General features: G+C 46.1%; 1 protein-coding gene across 1 annotated transcript in view; it reads right to left on the reverse strand.

The window, feature by feature from the left end:
* The window catches only part of NUP210 (nucleoporin 210), a 1233892-nt gene that overhangs the window by 850894 nt on the left and 359648 nt on the right, over positions 1-23350 (reverse strand). Inside the window, exon 9 of the mRNA XM_069643978.1 lies at positions 3695-3801. Coding sequence (XP_069500079.1) covers positions 3695-3801 — 107 coding nt within the window. The remainder of the gene's footprint in view (positions 1-3694; positions 3802-23350) is intronic.

Here is a 23350-nt window from a genome sequence, read left to right on the forward strand (position 1 = left end):
CCACCACATGGATTAGCATTCCCTTCTCCTCGGTTTCTCGCTTGCAGTATACGCTGAGCCTCAAGCATTCCCCTCTGGCGTTCAGGAGCCTTCTCAAAGTCGCAAGCTATGTGGTTCTCCTCAAAGCGGCTTTCTTCAGGTGTCACATTGTCATGGGGCTTCCCCTGCTACGCTCGTCTCTCTCGCTCTGCGCTTTGCCTCTCCTTAGCGTGCTCTCCTGCTTTAGTTTCCTCATCTGTTACTTGTATGTCTTTGCTTAAAGAGATCTTTTCCTTGTTCATCGAGGTACATTTTAGTTTTGCCTTCAGCCAAGTCTGTGTGTGCTATAATGTTCTTCAGATCTGATAATCCCATATGTGCTACTAGGCCGGAGGGTCTAGCGAGTTCCTCCTTGTCCCCAAAGGGGAAGTCTCTCCCAGTGAGGTCTCACTTGCTCAGACCCCTAGGGAGGGTCTTGCGAAGCAGGCTCACCTCCCTAGACTCATAGGGGGAGACTACCCTTTGGGGAGAAGGGATGAATATCCTCGATTTGTCCCAACAGATGGACGTGGAATCCAAGATGGCACCTCCCCTATTCAAAGGCTTCCCCCATGAACTCAGGACTACAAAGCATCCCTACCATGGTGCAGGCCCAAGGTGGGCATGTGCCCCCTCCACCAATCAGTGGGAAGCTCGTCAGCCAAGCACTATAGAAGGTTCAGCTCCCATGTCAAAGGCAGTTTTGTGGTACAGAGATGGTGAGATGTGGTGTTCGGGTTGTATTGCTGGGCTGACTGTAAGAACTGGAGTGGAAGACCAGATTAAGACTCGGAGAGGAAGGGAAGGTTGCTAGGAAAATTGTAAGACCCAGACATCATATGCACAGGGTTGGGTTGAATTCAAGATCTCCACAGCAGGACTTCCACCAGCAGAAAATCAACATATCACCTTTAACAAGTTCTCATCCTAAAACACATTGCTGCCTGCTTTGCACAGTGATCTGCCTTTGTGCCAGGTCAGCAAAAGATGGATGAATATATCACAGGTTACATGCTAACACTAACCAAGAAGTAATGCATATGGATTCTGGTAAACAAAAACAAAAAAAGCCTGCTTTCCGTCACTTCATGAGTAAAGTTAATTACAACTAGAAAATACCCAGTCGATGTTCATTTTCATGAAGAGGTGTTGTACAATGAGTTTATTTTCACAGTACAGCAGGCACTACATCAGTACACAGGCAAGAAAGTCCACTTCTCCATGAACATGCAGAACAGTTGACCCAGAATGTACTTCATTCCTGTGACTGCATACTGGATGACATTCTCTATCCATTTCTCTGTCAGGCTAGAGGGGTTCAGATCCCAAAGTAATCCATGGGAGCAGGGGGTGAATGCAGTTTGGCAACATAAACAATTGTGTGCAAGGATTCGAAGGCATGAGATGAACAGGGTATTGGCATTTGGTAGAATTTGGTGGAGGTGATGGCACAGTGACTAAGAGCTGTGTTTTGTTGCTGCTGACAGCAAGCTGAATATCCTTGCTTTCCCACAAATTAGCAAGATCATGCATATCCCTTGTTTTGGGTAAACCCTTCACATAAGGGGTAACAATCTCAGGTTGCAAGCTAGTAGCCAGCCATAAAAAGTCACTTGCCACCTCAATTTTACACATACACCCAGCACACCAGATCTTACTTGCCAAGAGTCCATTATCACTGGCAATGGCTGGTGGTGAGAGCACATTTGAAGCCCTGCTTCACGATGTGGCAACAACTCATCAGCACTTACTAGCTTGTGAAGGAAAGGATTACATAGGCCCAGAAGATCAGCTCAAACTTTATTCATGCATAGGGTGAACTACAAGAAAGGAACAGCACCAACTGCAGTTGAGTCACAAGGGTCTGTAGTGCAACTTGAAGTCTGCAATTAAAAATGACTGAAATTCGACTTTGCATATGTTGGACTTTGCATATGTTGGACCTGTTAAGTGAGTAATGTAATGTCATCATTGATGAATGTAACTGCCACAGCTGAGCATTAGATAGAACATTCACTTCTCCAAGACCAGGGAGCGGTTGTCTGATATCAGTTTAGGGTTATGGCTTTTTGAGGCCACCAAACATGTTACTCAGCACTGTGCCTCAATCAATGAGATACCTGCACTGGTGGACCAGCCAAAAATGAACATACCCAACATGAAATGGTCTTGTGATTTGGCTAGCGGGGTAATTCCAGATCTGGTGAGGGGTTTTCTTCCAACCTTGCATGGGGACACCTCTAAAACCTTAATGAAAGCTAACAGGAATTCCACCTGCTACTTCTCAAACACTTTTCAAGATCGAGTTGCCATATTTCGGTTGCATGTGGTGGATGAAAACTCAAAACGTGCAAAGTTGCTCTGATATGCAAATGCCTTGTTCTCAACAGATCACCAGAGGGGTCAAGAACAGAGTCTTGCTCATTATGAGGAATTGCATTCTAGTTGCCAATACCACATGACTTCTCCTGTGAAAGCTACACACATCAAAAAGGCCCAAGATCCTGTGGGACATGCTCCTCGTTAAATTTGGAATTCTCAATGCGGATAGGTCTACAAGAACTCATAGCTTCAGCAGTTCAGATGGTGGAGGCTTATCTACTTTTACATGAGTAAGGATGATGGTCCTGTACAGTACTGGTAAGCAGTCTTGACAGCAGCACTTCTAGAAATAGCCATAGAATCGCTACGCTCCCATTCGCAGGTGTAAAATGTGATCAATTTGTTAGTGCTGCTATTGTGTCTTGCCACAGCAGAAGCCGTAAAGTGCTCATGCTGAATAACTGACATTCATAATATGAATTAGTACTATGTTGAGAAAGACTATGGCATAAGGTACCTAGCCATAACCAATAGACCAGCTCAGAAAACAACTTGTTTGCTTTAAGTCACACACAGAAGTAGAACTGGGTTGCTTAGTTGTGCTTCTGAAAGGCTACATCGCTGAGGCTGTGCTTCCATCAGAAATCCACAGAGGAGACAAGTATTTCTAGTAGATCGGCAGACCAAATGCACTATAGTTTTTTCCCTCCAACACTGACCCGTTATAAGGCACCACAAGTAGGTTGTATTTGGTATTAAAAACCTGACATCTCTAGGTTTTGTTTGGAGCGCTGCAAGGGCATGGGTGGCAGGCTGTTATAACTGTGGTTGGAGGTGCCATGGTGTTGCAAGGTGTCACGTTATGGCGCCCAGAAAAGCGAGGGAGAATGCAGAAGGAGATCCAGAGATGCGGCAGGAAGTGAAGTAGATGAGAATGTGGGGGAGGCAGCAAAAACAGCAGCAAATCAGCATAGAGAACAAGTCAAATGCATGATTGTCCCTGTAGGTAGTCCCACATTCACCAAATGCTGATTGGACAAGATTCTAAAATATTGTTCATTCCACTCATCCACGCTCTATTTAGCGTATTCAGAGATCGGAATCTCCTTCTGTTTAGATCAACCCCTAGTACCTACAGGCGTTTATACATTTTCCATTCTGAAAAGGCAATAAAAACCTTTGAAACCCATTTTCTATCACGTGTCCTGTTAGTTCACTACATTATTCAATCTGTTTGCAGTGATAAGTGGAGCTAAATGCAATTTATGTGTATGATTAAATTGTAGAAGAGACAATTATCTAAAATGGACCTTTATTTTACATCTTTTCCTGCTAGCAGCTGAAATTCACTTACCTCAGATAAATAAACCTTATTGCTTGATTTGTCATACACTTCAATTGTGACTTCATAAATCCTCCCAGTCTCCAAAACCCATCTGTCTCCAGGATGAACAGAAAACCCTGTAACAGAGAAAAGTGTAAATGATTGCAAGCAGCACCACGTCATATGCAAACATCACTGCAGAATGATTTTAGATTTTTAAATTGGGTATTCATCATTTGAACTGCCCCATTATTTTGGATGAGCAGTTTTTCAAGTAACCCAAAAGCCTATAATGGCAGACATATCTTAAAAAGAAGAACATATATATTTTCCATAAACAATTTTTTTTTTAAAACACATTTTTTTAAACAATAAACATCGGGACTCAACATAGTCCCTAATCGCTCGATTGTATCACTCGAGTCCATTTTGGGATTGTTAGCCAAAGATATTTCCATTGTTCCCTCATGTTTTGTTTCCCTAGTGTGATTTCCCATTTTTTCATGTAGTACCATGTTATATTTTCTTCCTGGGCATTCATGAATTTGTATAGGGTAGATACGAATTTCTTTTCCCCCGTCTAGGTCAACATGCATGTCTCAAAAGGTGTGGGATCTCTGGTCAATGCCCTGGTAATTCTTGGCGTTGTGAGCCAATGAAGGATTTGTTCATACTGGAACATGTCCGTTTCTGTGAGGCCCAGCATGTCCTGGCAGTCTGCGAACGTTCTAATCTGCTGTCCGTCAAACATGTCTCCCACTTTTGTACAGCCCACGTCTCGCCATTTCTGGAATGAACATTTTTCCGCACCTGGGTGGGGGTGGGGGGGGGGGGGGGGGGGGGGAGTCTGGATTGTCAAACATTGGTATGAATGGGGCTGGGTCTATCGTGAGCGTTCCTTTCTTGGTTGCTTTGTCCCATATTTCCATGGTGGTGCTCATAATTTCACTTGCTTTGATGCCTGTGCTCGGGTTTCCACCAGAGGAGGTGTCGCAGGTTTGATCTTGCTACTGCTCTGTCCTGCGCTACCCACCATTTTTCTGATGAATCTGTGATCCATTCGTGTAGGACCCATAATTGCGCCGCCTCGTAGTAATTCCTAAAGTGGGGGAGCGCCATACATCTGTCTGCTCTAAGCGCAGTGACAATCTTGGTGTCTTGCCTTGCCATATGTATTTGGATATTATTTTAGTCAGTGTCTTGAAAAAGGTTGGCGGTATTCGAGTGGGAAGAGCTTGGAAGTAATACAGCAACCTGGGAAGGATCGTCATCTTGATGACCGTAAGTCTGCCCCACCAAGAGATCGACAACGGATTCCATCTGTCCAGGTCTCTTTTTACGTTGTCTAAGAGTTTCAGGAAGTTCCCCTTGTAGAGGTTTTTTATGGTTGGTGTCAGTCACTCCAAGGTATCTCACGCCTTCTGCAGCCGCTTGTAGGTGTAGGTCTTTCGTTGTCTCGTATATCTCGTTAATATCTCCCACCAGGGCCATTACCAATGATTTCTGTTTATCTTTAGACCGGATATTCTTCCATATTCTTCTATCTGCTGAATAAGTAAGGGGAGGGTCTTGATTGGATCTGTTTCCATAAACAATTTAATGCATTTTGAAAATAGTTTCAGCTCCAAGAAAATAAAATATCCAAGGATTGTATTTCATCTAAAAATGTCTTTAGCAAATTGTGTTTCATTCTTTAGGGTCAATTGTGACGAGGTCAGTTCACTGACCCTGTCAAGCGGGGAGTGGCCATCTCATTGTATCGGTTGGGAGGACTAATGGGGAGAAAAGCAATGTCAGTTCTACGCCAGAAGGGGATGAAGCAATAGAAAGTGTGCCAGTTCCCGTTTCCCCACAAGTTGCATTTTATGTTTGAACAGTATTAATGTGTCTCACACCATGCCTCTCAAGTCAAATGCTCACCAGTTTTTCTATGGTTTTCCTAGATTAAGCATGCCAGACTGGCGAAACAACAAAAACTTGCAAGAGGGCAACCCTCCGGTGACACACACAGTCTGCATCACAACTTTAGAGTGCTGGATCCAACAGAGTAAAAGCAACCTTCCAGTGTCCCTCGCTGCCTGTGTTCCAACGCCAGAGATAAGGAGATGGCATTAAAATGTCTATGCAGCTATGAGAGAAGCTGTGCAACGCTTCCCAGTCCGATCAGCTGTAAGGGAGGCATGGTATCACTGACACAATAGATTACATTTCAAAATCTTTATCCAGTTTTCTGGGTTTTGAAAAACTCCTACTGTGCCCTATAGCTGGGATGGGAGTACTACCTACCATCAAAATAATAAAGAAACAGTCCTCGTCAGTCTGTCAAATCAAAGATGGCCTATACTAACAAAACCCAATGCCCGCATATCTCTTGTACAAAAAGTGTGTAAAGGGGAATATGTATGCAAAGGAAAATCAGTGTTGCAACATTAAAACAAATCAATGCGACTGAGTCAACTCTCCTTTCCACCCTGGACAGCACAGAGTAAGGCGGTCCCCGCAAACAGGACAACACACACCGGCTCAGAATCTCAAAACAAAGACAGTTAGAAAAACGTGGATCGAGGCCCGCTTGGCCTTTCACGTTAAATCACTTCTAGCTTTCACCAGTTCTTTTGTAGTTCAACAACAAGTTCACATAGGTCTCCCTCGTTCAGGCTCTGACCTTTCAAACACAGCAATTGCAGGCGTTCCCTTGCCCAAGCTTAATTCACATTCGTAAAGGGTCTCCCTCAGTGGGGCTCTGACCTTCTCCTGATGTCGAAGACTTTCGAACGTGCTAGGCATTTGGTATAGACCTCTGCAAGGACCACTTTGACTTTCCCTTTGAATCAAACTCTTATCTGCCCCAATCTCTCTTGGTCAGGTTAGTTCAGTATCACAAGCACAAAAGTTCAACCTTCACCTTGCCAGTTCCCCTTTTGTCGAGATTATTCTTAACCATTAAATATTTTACAGTTCATTCACTTTGTCACTTTGTAACAATTCAACTTTTGCAGAGACTCGAGTGGGCTACTTCCTTTCACCGGACTACTCCACTACTCGGTATCGCTGGCTTTACAGTTATCAGTGATTAAAAGTTCCTCACAGCTATGCCTTTCAGCCACACACATGCAGCCATCAATTAGGAGATATATTGTTGCACTTTCATTCTTTACTAAACACACACCGGCCTTTCATGTCGCTTGCCAACTCACCGGCTGTGTGCATGCCTTTGTCTTTTCTGTTTCAATTCACAAGTCAAGGTTAATACCACACGCTTGGCCTTGCCTCTCAAACTCTGTCATTCACCTGGGAGGGTTGCTGGTGCCTTTGAAACACAATGCAGTTTTCTTTGGCCTTCTCCACATATCTTTCAAGGTTCTTCGGAGGCAACAACCTCCTGCAGGGATCTACTGGGTCTCTCCAACCTTTGCTCTCGTCCCTCTGCCAGACGTTCTGTTCAAGTAGGTTTGTCTCGGAAGTTCTGCTTCTTCTCGTGTTCTACCTTGCTCAGAGTGTGCCTCCATGTTCCGCCTTTTATCCGTGTGGGAAGAGCCAATGGGTGTCAAATGTATGTAGTTAATGTCAAGTGCCTGAATTTGCCCGACCCCATTAGCGGGACATGTCCAATGTAATGTGTAAGGGTAAGCCTCTTTACTCTCAGTCGCCCTCTTCCTCAGCCCAGTGATTGTGTAGAAAGTGTGGGGGGTGGGTGTTTGGGACATTGGAGGATCCTATAAAATAGGATGGGTCATGGGTAAGGGAAATAGGGGACTGTCGCATCTCACAATCGGTTGTCTCACCCCCACTCCCCAAAGACCCCCTAGCCAGGTGATCCTCCTGCACTGGTCACCTGAGAGAGAGATCCCTGGGGATTAGTAGGTGAGACACCCTTTGGTTTCTCACACAGCAAACACCTGCAGTCAGAGTCCAGCTCCCTAGATCACTAGGGACTAAATCAAGGGTCACAGACCCACCCAAAAACTGGATTCACGTTGGTGGAGCCTAGACCAAGGCCCCCTAACACGATCTTGGACACTGAATATCTTGGTCTCGCATCACTATTCCAGGGCAGGCCCAGGCAAGGCCTAGACAGTAATTTAAAAGTTCTGCTGCCTGTAACAACTCATGGGCACTGGAAAGCAGGGCCAGACTAGGCAGGGCAAGTGAACCAATGGCAGGAGGAGGGGGCATAAAGAGGGTAACAGAACACAGGAAGTTGTGGGTTATTCGGGTGAGGTCAGTGGAGACGGCAGCAGAGCTACAGAAGAGCACTAGGAACGATTTAGCAGCAACTTTGGAGCAGTTGAGGTGTGCATTAGTGAGTGCCAAGTGTTGCGAGTGTATGTAAAAAAAACAAGTGTGGCTAGGAGAGAAGGTATAGGGAGTGTTTGTGAGTCTGGAAGAAGGGTGTTTGAGTAGGAGATGGAAGGGAGAGTAGTAGTGTAGAAGGGGGAATAGTAGTATGGAAGGGAGAGTCATAGTGGGTGAAGATGGAGTAATACTATCAGGGAGAAGATAGAAACATTAAAGGGTGAGGCGAGGCTGTCATGACCCTCGCCCAAAACCCCCTCTGGCAAACCCATTGGCCAGGTGGAGTCAGGACTCGGGCCTCTAGAGCCTGGCATCCTCTTAAAAAGCCCTCATGGGGCCAGTCCTGGCGCCTATGGCGCCAGGCTCATACACCATTAAAAACAATGTGCTTGGGAACTACTTTATTGTATTGTCAGCCAACATGATATGATACGATATGATATATGGCATCTGTAACGCGCCTATACACAAGTGTTTCAAGGCGCGACGAGGCAGGGAGGGGGGAACAAGGGGAAGACAGACAACGATCCTACTAGGCAAGGTGTCATTCAGACCGCGCAAGTGCAGGGGTAGGGGGAAGGGAAAAGTGCAAGGGGGAGGGGGGGAGTGCAGTACAAATAAGTAGAATAGAAATAAAATAATAAATAAATAGGGCCAGCTGGTGGCAAGTGCAAGGTAAGTGCAGACAAGTGCTGGGGGGGGCTGTAGGGATACAGAGACAGTCCCGCAGTGCAGGGGTTGCCAGGGAGGCAGTGCAAGTGAAGAGTGATTGGGCCCAGGACCGAGGTCGGTGAGAGTGGCCTAGTTGCAGAATCAGTGCAGTTTAGGTGAAGAATTTAGCAGGGGAGAGGGAGAGAGAAAGCAGAAGTGAAGAGGAAGGTTTTGAGGTGCTTCCGGAACCGGAGATGGTTCTCCTCAAGTTTCAGGGAGGCAGGAAGGCTGTTCCAGAGGGAAGCCCCTGCCGCGGAGAGAGATCTACCCCCAGCTCGTTGCTTTGAGAAGCGGCTGACCCTGAGGGAGTTGGAGACGGATGAGCGTAGGGCTCGGGAAGGAAGATATTTAGGAAGAGAGAGTTGAAGGTATTTAGGCCCCAGGCCCCAGAAGGCCTTGTGGACAATGCAGAGGGTTTTGAACTTAATCCTCGCAGCCACTGGGGGCCAGTGTAGAGATTTCAGTCCTGGAGAGATACGGTCCCTGGGCTTGAGGCCAAGGACAAGTCTCGCAGTTCTGTTCTGGATGAGTTGCAGAGGGCGGAGAGTGAAGGCAGGCAGATTAAGATAGAGGCTGTTACAGTAGTCCAGCTTCGAGAGAACCAGGGCTCGGGAGACAGTGAGCTTCTGGGGGAAGGAGAGGAAGGGAAGAATACCTCTGAGGAGGTGCAGCTGGTAATGTGACTTCTTAGAGACGTCAGCTATATGAGGAGAGAAGGAGAGTGTGGAGTCGAAGATGACCCTGAGGTTTTTTGCCTTGCAGGTAGGAGCAGGAAGAGGGCCAAGAGAGGCCGGCCAGAGAGCTGCAGGGAAGGAGGGAGTGGGTGTGCCGATGAGTAGGATCTCAGTCTTACTAGCATTAAGGCAGAGGTCATTGGCAGCACACCATTCCTGGATAGCAGACAGACAGTCAGAGATGAGGGAGGGAGAGGAAGAGGCCGAGGGTAGCCTGAAAATGAGCTGGGTATTGTCCGCATAGCACTGAAAGTTGGGGCAGAGGGCGGCGATGCGGTGGGCAAGGAGTGCCAGATACTGGTTGAACAGCCAGGGAGAGAGATTAGATCCCTGGGGAACGCCACAGGTGGAGAAAAAGATGTCAGAGAGGAAGGACCCAAGTTGGACCTGGGAGGGTCGATTGGAAAGGAAAGTGGTCAGCCACGCCAGAGCCTGATCAGTGATACCAGGTTATCACGGAGACGGTTGAGCACGATGGCATGGTTGACAGTGTCAAAGGCAGAAGAGAGATCGAGCAGAATGAGAACACACGGAGTGTTGGAGTCGAGGTTCAAGAGCAGGGCCTCACGGATGTTCAGGAGAGCAGTTTCCGTGCTTCTGGCCGCTCTGAAGCCAGATTGATGGTCATGGAGACTATCAACAGCTTCAGCATGGAGGTTAAGCTGGGAGATGGCCAGTTTCTCCAGGAGCTTGCCCAGGAAGGGAGTGATGGAGATTGGGCGATAGTTAGCCGGACAGGAGGGGTCGGCAGAGGGTTTCTTAAGGAGAGGGTGCACAAGGGAGTGCTTGAAGGGGGATGGGAAGACTCCAGAGGCGAAGGAGTGGTTGCAAAAGTCAGCCAGGGCAGGAGCCAGGGAGTCGATGTGGTCCTTGATAGTTTGAGGAAAAGGGGTGAATCTGTTTAGACGAGACTTTCATAGATCGGACTTGTCTGGAAACCTCTTCAGCAGAAAAAAGGGGAAAGGCAGAGAAGGAGGGAGGAGGGGTGGCTGCAGAAGGGCCAGAGGAAGAGCAGGGAAGAGAGGGGGGAGGTGATAAGAGGAGAGTGAGGACAGGATGTCCTGAGTTTTAGAGATGAAGTGGGAGGCCAGTGCAGTGCAGAGGGCCTGGGAGGGGACAGGAGAGGTAGAGACTGCAGCAGGGTTGGCAAGCTCCTTGGAGGCATACACATAGTTTGGTTCATAAGAACCAAGCTATGTGGTCTAGTGTTTTGGGTGTGGTAGCCTAGGGACTAGTTTACCTGGACTATTTTGTTGGGGCTATTTAAACCACACCCGAGCAAGACAACACGCTTCGCGTTACTTTGCAGCTTGCAACGTGACGCTCACAGTGTCCAGCTATTCCCTCGAACCTCGGAGAAGCAGAACCTGGAAGGAGACAAAAGGAACATCATTAGCAGCAGCATCTTACCTGCAGTCTTCATTTTTAAACACTCGCAGCTACGGAGAACAGCTTCCTCGAATCTGCACGCCTCCCAGACAGAACGACCTGAAAGAGGAAGATAGAGGCAACATTAAAGAAAGCAGCAGAGACATTTACAAATTACGAACTGCTCAAAAGGCTTACCTGGCTGGTCGGCTCTCGGCTGGCACCACTCTGGACATTCCACTCACGCTGAAGAACACCGCGACCTACAAGGAAGGAAAACACAAGTTAGCAAAGGCAAGACTTTGCAGCGCTGCGCATATCGCTTACTTAACGCATCATAGCGCTCTTAATGCGCCATCATTTACCAGCGGGGCTCAACCAAGCCAGTTCGCCGCGCTGAAGCTCTGCATACCTAGGGGAGAAAAAAAAGACATTTTAAACAAAGGAAGGCATGCAGGATAGCAACAAAACTAAAGAACAGCAATAAGACCTACATGAACAATATCAAACGGGCCGGGGTCAGTGAAGTAACTGGACCGCACTCGCCCATGAAAGACAACGCGCCCCTGCAAAGAAGGCTGGACGGAGAACATGCCTAATTCTACCACGAGGTGAGGAGAGGGCGCCAGAGGAACTGAAATCATACGGGGGTGAAGGGAGGATACTTACCCCAGTCGGTCGGTCTTGAACACAGTCCTCCTTTATTTTCAGGCAGAACCTTTCCCGCAAACCACATCAGGGCAAAGCTGAGAAGCATACCAGCGAGTAACCCGGCTGGGTGGCGTCCCTTTGGATACCAGGTGAGCGTAACAGAGGCTTAATAAGGGAGCGAGACGGAGGGAAAGAGGAGGAAGACGCAGCGAGTTTTACACAAAAAAAAGATGGTGGATTTAGAGGCAGGAGAGTAGCAAAAGAGTAAAATCAGGAAGTTGGAGGGAGAGGAGAACAAGGGTGCGATAGCAGGCACACGAAAGTGAAAATTATGTCTCTATAAGGCACAATCTCACTCACTATTGGAACACTAACCTCTACATAGAGTAGGGACAGTTAGGAAGTTCGAAAGAGAGTACATACGGAAGGCGTTCTGCCTTTAGGTCTTCACACATAGTATTATGAAGAACGTAGACAGTAGGGTAGTATCTGCTGTATAAACTAACATAGGGACTAGGGGTGTCTGTGTTAGAGAGGATTGGTGCTTTATAGACCAGAGAAAGGGATGGCATATGCCCCATAAAGAATGTAATATAAACTCTTGAAGAATCTGCAAGACTTGGTGTATTATTTGAGCCATATTTGACAATAGATACACAAATGTGGTCTCATTCATCTCTATTTTATGCACCATCATCATGTAACATTGAAGATAAAATATAACCTTGATTTAATATATGGGACTCATTGATTTTCTTAAGATATTAAAGTCTGCAGTACAGATAAATTTGACATAGTAATAATGCAAACATTCATTTTTAGATATGGATAATCAAGGTTGATTTTATGAGTCCCACATCATAGTGCACATATACATTTAAAGTTTAAGAGCGCTTAGCAGATTACTCTATCCCTTGTGTGACGTTGGGTATGCTAGCTGATATTCCATTGCATGACTGTTTAATTCCAAGAGTTAAGATACCTAGTTTAAGACTTTCTCTTGCATCACAACATATTTGCTCTCTTGTAAATGAACATTTTACAATGTGTAACTGGCATTCCACTCTCACTCGCTGCCTGAGTCCGTGCCACTTCCTTCCTCTTCTTACTGCATGCTCCTGCACTTGGCATCTTCAGAGGGAAGTAACAACTTGTAGACCATTGTAGCAGACACAAAAGGGATGATTTTCAGCTTGCTGAGACAAGGGAGGCGCGTGGGGCAGGGGGTCAATACAGCTTCGCTTTAAAACGGTAAAGGGATGTTAGGCAGAAACCTGTGCAGTTCCCTTAGGGAACACTGCAAAAGATTTAAGACTACAGGTGTTAGCAGTAAACCCACTTGGTAGCAGTCTGTACCACCCAGATTTACCTGGTAGCTGTGGCTGAGCAGTCAGACTTCCCTCAAGAAGAGTTAGGCAGTATGCAAAGTATACTCAATAGGCACTCAGATACAATAATACAAGCAAACACTGACCAGAGGTTTGGTATCAAAGTATATAATTATTTATTTAAAAACACACAGTTGAAACACTCCAGCACTCTTATTGTAAACTTATCCTAAACGCAGTTACTATTATGATATATGCACCCCTTTTTCCCTATTAGATAAATCACAGTAAAGCACCACTTATTTTCATACAGAGGTGAGCGCTTAACTAGATTGCACTCTAATAAGTTTGTGAGAAAGGGAGGGAAAAAAGACAGAATATGAAGTGGTACACCACTCTACGATTCACGAACACTGTTAGCAAGGCAGAGAGCAAAAAGTCACTGTTGAGCCAAAATCCAAAGGCTGGGCACACTCTTAGAGAGAGCAGAGCACAAATGCGCCCAAGATCACACAGTTACACTAGGCTCAGAAAGTCTTGCAGAGGGTTCAAGAAGAGTTTAGAGAGGCTTAGAAAAGTTTAGCCAAAGTGTCTCAGTCTAACCCAGGTTAGAAAGCCGGGGGCTAAATCTACCCCGTACAGTCGGTAGCAAGGGAAGCCAGGCGGGACACGGTACCTTAAGTGGGAAGGATCCTCCAGCGGTGGCAGTTGTTCCTGGTAGTGGGTGCAAGTTGCGTCGTCGTCCAGGGGAAGAGAAGATCTCGACTTGGAGGAAAGATGAAGGTCGTTGCACTACCAGGGAAGAAACCAGCCGCAGAGTTTTCCGGTTAAAGGTGGTACCTTGGTTTCGCGGTCGTGGTAAAACGTGGTATCCCGGTTTCCGGGGTGCTTGGCACGGGCAAGGCGGCCACGAGGTACGTCGGGAAGGCGAAAAGACGGTGAAACTGGTTATCCCCACTAGTCAAAGGAAGAAGACTCTCCGGCGGGAGATCTCCTCTGTCGTTGGGAAAAGTGGTGAGGCGGTCCAGCAGGGCTCCACCGGTGGTGGTGTCGTGGCAGGTTGGCTCAGCTTCTCCCTCGTCGGATTCTTAGGTCCTGTGGCGACTTCTGAAGTTCCAGTCCCCAAAGCCCTGCTTTTATGCAGCAAACCCCCATTCACTCAGCCTAGCTGTCACTCAAACATGCTAAGTGGTGAGCCGGCCGGCTCACCACTTGCGCCAATCAGGATGGAGTGCGACTTGAGTTGCCTAGGCAACTCAGTCCAGGGTGCCTAAATTCCCCTCCACCCCTCCTAAGTACCCCAGACATAGTGGCACCACTTTGGAGGGCTTCTGTGGAGAAGCCCGCCAAAAAGTGGAACAAAGTGCTCGACTTGGGTTGGAGTCACAGAAGAGAACACAAACGCCATTTTAGAATCAAGTTTTGGCAAAAAAAAACCACCAGAGAATTAATATTAATAAATAAACCGGCGGTATGTTCGAGGCTACCGTAAATAATTAAATAAAGATAGTAGCATAAAACAATGGGAAATCCCATAGGAAAATAATCGCGGTTGAATATAAAAAGTAGTATCCACTGCCACCAGCCAAAACTCGATCAGGGGGGACGGAGACGTGCCCCCTCGACTAACAGATCCTGGGGCAATGGAATTGCCCCAGCCAGTAAGTCCACAATATGATGGTTTGTACTGGTTCTGTTCAGAATGTAAGACTAGTAAAGTCAATGGTGCCTTTACATGCCCTGGGAGACAGTAGTCAGTCCCAGGGTATGGAGTCTATACTGGGGGGTCACTATGACACCCCTGTGTCACTGTACTGAGGGTGCTGTGTAACACATCACAAAAACACATGAAGCCCTATGGGGTAAAAGACCCCATAGACCATTAAACACATCTAGATCCAAAGAAACACTCAAATCATGTCCAAGAGTGAGGGTAAAAGAGTCACTCTTGGCAGGAGAAAAAAATAAACCCCAAAAATCCAGCAAAGCTGCTGGGGGACTCACTAGGTTAGGAAATTCAGCCTAAACAGAGAATTCGCCCTAACAAGGGACAGGAAAATAATAAGCAAAGCTGCTGATAACTGGAAGCTTCTTCCTGTCCAAGTTCATAGTTACATTTCAAGACCTCAACATCAAGAAAAGTATCTTCTAGAAGCTGGTTTAGTTTCCATGTACCCGATTTTTTGCCAGTTATTCCAATGTAGCATGCGATTATTTATCCAGGTAAAATATAAGAGTCCTTGAGATGTATACATTATAAAAAGCCTCGACTGAAGAAGCGCAAGGTCTCAGCTGGAAGACTCAGAAGACTATTTCTTGTTTCAAATGAAAATCTAAGTGAACCTCTGAAATTAGTGCCTTTAAGAACAGCCTCATCCTTATGGAAAATAGAAGGACCTTAATGAAGAGGGAGCCTGTAATTTCTATACTCTTCTGGCGCCCGTGATTGCAACCAGAAATGCAGTCTGCCAAATTAACAGATCTAAGTTGCAAAAAGTCCTGGGCTCCAATGACTTATGGAGAATAGCTGTCAAAACTATGTGAAGTTCCCTTTAAGTGGCTTAGGGCGAACTGCCAAAAACCAAAGTTTGCAAGGTTTAATAATATTGCCCACAATAGGCAGGGACGACATAAAAGAAATGACCTTGTCCAGGGAAGCCTTGCAAGAATTGAGGGGTTTAGCGAGAACCTTTTAACGGTTTTCTTCTAGAGTCTTCCCTAGAAAATGGATGGTCTGATTCAATGCTAGAATTCTCTCTGGGGGAGGGAACGTTCGCATAGTGGTCTCTAAAATGGCTTCCCTTTGGGAAGGAGGCAATATTTCTTCTGGTTGATGGAGACCAGCACCGTGAATACAGGATCTTGAAAAACACAAAGCTAAAAAAAGGTTTCCTTCTGCAGAGCACTCTCAGATTAGCCAATTGTCTAGGTAGTATATGGGACTCTTGTGGGGGAAGGAGAGATTACACTACATAGTAGCTTTATGAACACTATAGTGCTTTATTTAAATGAAAGCAAGACATTTGTGCATACCCTCCATTTTGATATTCCTTATTTATTGTTATGTGGAGCTATGTGTCTTGGCGATGCCCTGATGTTAACCAATCTCCTATTTAAACAGCCTCCAAGATGCGGCTGAGGGATTTTTTATAGAAGACTTTAAAAGCAGAAGAGCGTTGCTACCCTGACTTCTTGGTGGAAGTATAGATAGCACACCATCATTTGGCAGGGACAACCTGTTTGTCAGTGAATGAGAATACCAATGACTTTGTCTGAGGAGATATTAAGATTGGCATCTCTTCTCATATACCCTTAATGACCCTGGAAGTATTTGTATTTTGTATTTGTATTTTGTTTATTTATAGTGCGCACCTTGGCCGGGGGCATCTGGGCGCATGTTTAAGGAGGCGGTTACAAGTTACAGCAAATAAATACACTAAACATTTTTACACATATTTACATAGAGTTCAGAGCATCAACAGAGAGGAGAGGAGTGAATCAAGAATGCAGTAAAATAAACAGTATGTACAATGAGCAGTCGGTAATGGAATTGACAGGTGTAAGGCTTATAAAGAGGAGGCTATGGCATCCCGTTCATGTAACCACAGTTTAGTTTTAGCTTTGAAGGCATAGATGTGAGGAAAGTTTCTGAGAGCATTGGGAAGAGTGTTCCAGAGCTTAGCCGCGAGGACAGGGAAGCTAGAGCCTCCGGCTGTCTGTAGCTTGAAGCTGGGAATAGTCAGCGTATGAGCCTGAGAAGATCTTAGTGGTCTAGTTGCTGTGTGTTGTATGAAGCGCGAGGAAAGGTAAGCCGGGGCTGTGCTGTTCTGGGCCTTGTGTGTTAGGACAAGTGATTTGAGGGATATGCGGTGAGTAATGGGTAGCCAGTGCAAGTTGCGTCTCGTGTTAGATATGTGGGAACGCCTAGGAACGTGGAGAGCTGCCCTTATGGCGTTGTTCTGCATGACCTGGAGTTTATCAATGTTTCTTTGACTAGTTCCTAGGTAGAGGGCGTTGCAGTAATCGATTTTGGACATGATGAGGGTTCTGGCGAGAATCAGACAGTTCTCCGTAGTCAAGAATGGGCGACATGCTGTAATCAATTTGCAAGTATAGGATGATGCTGAGACAACTGCGTTGGTTTGTCGATTGAGGGATAGAGTCGAGATATATTCCAAGTGTTTTAGTGACGTTGGAGACTTTAATATCGTTCCCATCAATAATGAAGGAATTGAACTTGGGGTCAAGTTTAGAGAGTTTGTATTGAGATCCAAGAATGATTAATTCCGTCTTTCCATCATTAAGGCAAAGCCCATGATGAGCCATCCAGGCTTGAATGACAGTGTAGACTGTTGAGAGCTTTGGCATCTGTTACATAATCGCCAGTGATAGGGATGAGTATCTGGGTATCATCCGCATAATTAGTGTAGGAGACACCCAGATAGTCAAGTATATCAAAGAGCGGTTTAGTAAACACGTTGTAAAGTGTGGAAGATACACAAGATCCTTGTGGAACTCCGCACGGGACGTGGGCTGGATCAGCTGCGGCTATGGGAGAGAAAACCCTCATGGTTCTGTTTGCCAGAAAAGAGCTAATCCAAGATGTGGCTGCGTCGGAGAAGTGGGCCGCAATTTTGAGGTGGTGGCAGAGGATTTGGTGATCGACCAAATCAAAGGCAGCTGAAAGATCAAGGAGGAGCAGGAGTGCCAGTTTGCCCTTGTCTTTCAGCTCCTCAATTTGGGTTTTCAAGTCGATTAAGGCTGTCTCAGTACCGTGTCTAGGACGGAAGCCAGATTGTCTAAGCCCTAGAAGATTGTTGGTTTCAAGATAGTCTTGGATTTGGAGATAGGCTGCGCGGTCCAGAATTTTGAGAAGGTAAGGCACCGTGGTGATGGGCCTGTAGTTAGAAGGATTACTGGGATCAAGATTAGGTTTTTTGATTAATGGGATGACCCAAGCATCCTTAAGGTTGTCAGGTACAATGCCCGATTTGAAAGAGGCATTAATGAAAGAGGTAATGAAAGGGGCAAGATTATGAGCAGCTTCCTTTATGACCGGTGCAGGGCAGGCGTCACCTTGGCAATTGGAAGGCTTAAGCTTCGTTATGATATTTTCGACTTCCTTAATGGTGAGGGGTGAGAAGCTGAAAGGTTGGACGGAGTGTTTGGGAGAAAGGGTTTTGTATGATGGGGGGTTACCCGTTGAGTCGGCGAGGTGGCTTTTTTTAGTGTTAATCTTGTCTTGGAGCAAGGCAATTTTATCAAGCAGTGCCTTTTGAATATTGGAGCACCATTCAGTGTCCGGGGTGCATGTATCAAGCGGGGCAACAGGGGACTCCAATTCCTTAAGGATCTTGAAGAGTTCCTTGGTATTCGATTGGGCTTCAGTGATCCTTTTGTTATATACTTCCTTTTTAGCAGCTAGGATGGCTTCTTTGTAGGTAAGGGAGGCTGTGGTGAGGTTGTTTTTGTTGACTAGGGAAGGTGAGCTTTTCCAAAGGGCCTCATCTTTTCTTTTTTCTTTGCGCAGGTCGCATAAGTGCAGGGTAAACCAGGAATTAAGGTGGAGCTGCGGTTTTTGTTTGCGCAGTTTGAGGGGGCAATGGTATTGAGGGCTTTTAGCATGATGCGGTTGTAGGTGTCTACTAGCACTGTGGGGTCCGAGCATGTGGTGGACCCCGAGTTCAAAAGAGGAAGGATAAGTGGGAGTAATTTCTCAACCGTAATATCCTTTTTGTTGCGTGTGGAAGTGGGAGGGGCAAGGTTGGGTTTATCCGTCGGTGGAGTGGAGTTAATGGAGAATGATATTTTGTGGTGATCAGACCATGCACATGGCAACACAGAGGTGACGTTAAGCGCACAGTTCAAGTCAGAGACCCAGTCAAGAGTGCGACCCTTGATGTGGGTGGGCTCATTGACATGTTGGGTGAGACCAAAGTCGGCCAGGACTCTTTCTAGGTCAAAGGCTTTGGTGTAATTCGTATCTTGGTAGCCTAGATTGAAGTCTCCCAATATAATGATTTGCGAGTTGGGATTAGTACTAGTAGCTAGGATAGATGAAATGTCCTCTGCGAAAGAAGAGGTCGGGCCAGTGGGCCTGTAAATGAGATGTATAGTGGCCGTGTGATTAGGAGAGATCGGCAGTTTAATAGACAGTAGTTCTGCTGATGGTAGCTGCAGGCTGTTGGCAGCTCTGAGGTTAAGTGGACTCTTAGATAAGAAGGCTAGTCCACCCCCCTTAGTTTGATTGGTGTCCCTGTCACACCTGATAATGGAATAGTTGTCTGGGATGGCCAGGGTCAGAGAAGGACCGGATGCTGCATGCAGCCAGGTTTCCGTGATTGCGAGAAAGTCAAGGTGTCAGGCAACTCCTTGTTGACTTGAAGCTGTTGAAAGGTAACTGCTTTTCCTTCTAAAAAGCACAAAGTAGGACTCCTCCTTCAACTCTACAGGAAAGAAGTAAGCAAAGGTATCTAACTAGTTCCAATTTTTATTCAGTCTGTTAAGGTAATTTAATTTAAGCTAAGGTGGAATTCTGGAAATTCTTCATTCCCCGGTATTTCCATGCTTTAGAGTCCTTATTGAAAACTAAAGACTGATTTTGCACAGGGCCTTTCCCCTTATTTGGGACACTTTTTTTTTTTTTAAATGTACTGTATTTACAGTCCAAGAACTTTAGCATTTCTGGCTATGAGCTAAGGGCTTGTCACGAACAGAAGGCTTTCGCCTTGAAGGTGGTATTCTTGTCTAAGGACTTCAGCATTATTCAGGGTGTTGGATAGGTTTGCAAAAAAAGTCCCAAACAAGAAACCAGGTTCGTAGGAAATATTTGTTGCTTAACAACTCTTGGATCACAGGGTTCAAAGGAGCACAGGCTTGCTGTCAGGAAAGTGCGACTTTAAAGGAGTTTGATCACATACAAAATTGACAGGCAGTCGTGCACCAGTTTAAATGATCAGGCTCACTTAATTTGTCAGCCACTTATCGGCTGTGCTTACACCTAGTTAACATACACAGAGGATGCCAAGAAGCTTGCACTGGAAGCACAAAAGACTTGACAAGGGAAGCACAGTTCACTGGGTTTATTTGCATAAAGGAGATCAATAAAAGAAATAAAAATCATAACACTAAAGGTTTAAAAACAAGTCTTAGACACAGTGTAATTCCAACTTCCCCACCCATGGTGTTGCTTCCACCAGGTTCTGAACCCTCAAGTCTCTCAGAAATCTGTTGCAAGCTTTTCAGGAGTTCTGAAACCCTGTTGCCAGCCCTAGTTCCACAAGAAGTCTCATGGAAGATTGGGTCGTCCCCACAACCAACTGCTGACATGGGTGTAGCTTCCCTGTTGGGCAGTGATGGTGCCTGAGTCACTGCCTCCACCCTCTGCCACCTCGCTTATCCCTGTGCCAGTACCACTTCTTCGACAGCACTCAGGACCTCCACCCTCTGTTGCCCTCCTATCTGGGTCTCTTTTCTCCTCCCACCTTCTGGTCCACTGGAAAAATCTTCTGACTAACTACTGGTTACCATCTTCCTTCTCAAGCTTACTCCAACACACCTGATGTTACCACCTCGCCCCTTCTGCTATCACCTCATCATCTGTCCTCCACTTTCTATCCATCCCACCACTCCTCATCTGGAGTGATCACTTTCTCCTTTCCTCCCAGCTCACCCTCTCTTCCCCCCAGGCTAAGCCAATTCCAGCACTACCACCCACCTTCTCGGTTATCTGACCCATGAAGCGTGTGTCAGTTGAGGCTTTTGCCGCCACTTTCTAACCTCCCCCTTCCCCCTTTGGCTGACTCGGTTTATAGTGAAAAGACCAAAAAAAAAAAAAAATAAATAGAAAAAAAAGGTCGAACCAAAAAATCTCAAAAATAAAATAAAAAAATAAAACAATAAAAATCGAATTTTTTTTCACTACGTTTTTGTTCGAAATGGGGGGGTTCCCCCCGAACCCCCATTTTTTAAATTTATTTTTATTTTACCCCTTTTTTTTTACTTTCCTGACCCCAAAAATACATATAAATAAATAAAAAATGCGATTTTTTTTCGATATTTTTGTCATTCGATATTTTTTTTTTGGGCCTTTTGACTGACCACCGGCTGACTCACGCCCTGACACAGCCCTCTCCATGCTCCACTCTGCTATATCCGATCCTCTCGATGTTCTTGCCCATCATGAGGATCCGCTTGAAGTCCAAAGCCAAGTGCAATTCCTGGTACGATTCAGACCTCGTCACCCTCAAACGCAAGTGCAGGTGGCTGAGTGGAAATGGCGTGCCTCTGGTACATCCTCTGAAACTGGCTTGCCGCCTTCTCCAAAGGCTAACTATCGCCCAATCTCTCCTGAACATCGGTGAAGATCTGCTCTCAAACCTTGATTCCAACACCCCCTCTGTCCTCATCTTACTTGATCTCGCTTCTGCATTTGACACAGTCAACTATGCCATCCTGCTCAACCATCTCTGTGATAACCTGGGTATCACCAGTCAGGCCCTGGCGTGGCAGACTTCTTTCCACTCTGATCGACCCTCCCAGGTCCAACTTGGGTCCTTCCTCTCCTCAATGTCTATCGCTACCTGTGGTGTCCCCAGGGGTCGAACCTCTCTCCCTGGCTGTTTAACCAATACCGGACACTTCTTGACCACTGCATTGCCGCTCTCTGCCCCACCTTTCAGTGCTATGCGGATGACAGCTCATTTTCAGGCCACCGTCGGCCACCTCTTCTCCATCTCTAAAATCTGCCTGCTTCTACTTTCCACCCTCTACAACTCATCCAGAACAGGACTGCGAAACTTGTCCTTGGCTTCAAGCCCAGGGATCGTATCTCTCCAGGACTGAAATCTGCTCACTGGCCCTTAGTGGCTGCGAGGATCAGGTTCAAAACCGTCTGCATTGTCCACAAGGCTTCTGGGGCCTGGGGTCTCGACACCTTCAACTCTCTCTTCCTAAATACCTTCCTCCTCGAGCTCTTCGTTCATCTGCCTCCAAATCCCTCATGGTTAGTCGCTTCTTCAAGCAACGAGTTGGTGTTAGATCTCTTTCCTCAGCTGTGGCCTCCCTCTGGAACAGTCTCCCTGCCTCCCTGAAACTTGAGGAGAACCATCTCCGGCAGCACCTCAAAACCTTCCTCTTCGCTTCTGCTTCCTCTCCTCCTCTCCCCTGCTGAATTCCTGGCTTAACTGTACTGGCTACCGGACCACCCTCTGATCTCAGGCCCAGGTCCCCTGCTCCGCCAGTTACACACCTGCACTGCCTCTCTGGCACAGGAAGCACGGTGATGGAGTAACAGAGTGCTAGGAAACAGGTTCTTCAGAAGGGATGAGGTCTTTAAGGTTAGATTTAAATAGACGTTGAGTTGGAGTACTACAGAAAAAGGGAGGAAGAGCATTATAGAGTAGGGGAGCGAGAAGAGGGAGAGTGGAAAAAGGAGGGAGCACAGGGAGCTCAAGTAGTGGCAGGAGGTGAGCAGAAGAGGATCATAACGAGCAAGCGGGAGAGTAGGGATAGATATGAGCAGATAGGTAGAGTGGGAGGAGTCCATGGATAGTTTTAAAGATGAGAAGTTTATACTTAGTTCTTTGTTTCATAGATAGCCAGACAATCTGGCTATGAGCAAAGGCAGTAGAGGTAAAGTGAGAAAGGTTAAAAGGTATGCTGACCACGAAGTTGAGGACTTTGTCCAGAGGTGAAAAAGCAAAGTTGGGAAGGCCATAGAGGAAACTACCACAGTAGTCATATCTAGAAAGGACCAAGGAGGAGATTAACGGTTTAGCAGTTTTGAAAGGAAAAAGATGATTGCTTTTTCTGATATTGAGTAGGTTGAGTCTGCCTACATTAGCAGATTTGGAAATGAAGAGTAGGAGAGGCTGTGAGAAAGGTCGAAGATGACACCAATGTTATGAGCAGAAGCAGAGTAAGGTAGGCAGTCAGGATAGAAGAGTGATAGTCTGTTTGGCTGGGAAGTAGATAACTTCAGTCTTAGCTGAGTTGAGCATGAGCGAGTGAGACACCATCCAATATTTGATGGCAGAGAGACAGTTTAACATTTTTGACAACAGCTCATCGAATAAGGCAGGAAAAGAGAAAACTGAGTTGATAGGAGAAGTCGTAAGAGGAGGTCAACGCACCAAGAGCTGAAGTATAGTGAGTGAAGAGAAGCAGTAAGGCAGAGGGAGTAGTGAGAGAAGGCTGTTCCAGGACACCTGAAAGTGCCTAAGTAGACTGTAGAAAGATGGTTAGAATGGTTGACCGTATCGAAGGCAGCAGAGAGGTCGAGAATAATAAGTGCTTGTCACTTCACTGCATCCCTTCCCATTTCCTCTCCTGAACTCTTTTGACTGGACCTGGCACTTTCTACTGGTATCCAATTTATTTGTACACATTCCCACTTTTGTCAGATAAGAAGGTTGAAGCAGATTTGATACTTGCTTAAGATCACACATTGTGGACAAGTAAGGAAATGAAGAATGTAAACTGTTCCATTATTTAACCAAAATTATAATTTTTGTAGAAGATGTTCAACACTACCCATGACCCATGAATGACATGAAGGTAAGGCACACCAGCTGTCACTGATCCCCAGTGATAGGCCA

The sequence above is a fragment of the Ambystoma mexicanum genome, chromosome 2p, assembly GCF_040938575.1.
Source record: "Ambystoma mexicanum isolate Mex_15411 chromosome 2p, UKY_AmexF1_1, whole genome shotgun sequence".
NCBI lineage: Eukaryota > Metazoa > Chordata > Amphibia > Caudata > Ambystomatidae > Ambystoma > Ambystoma mexicanum.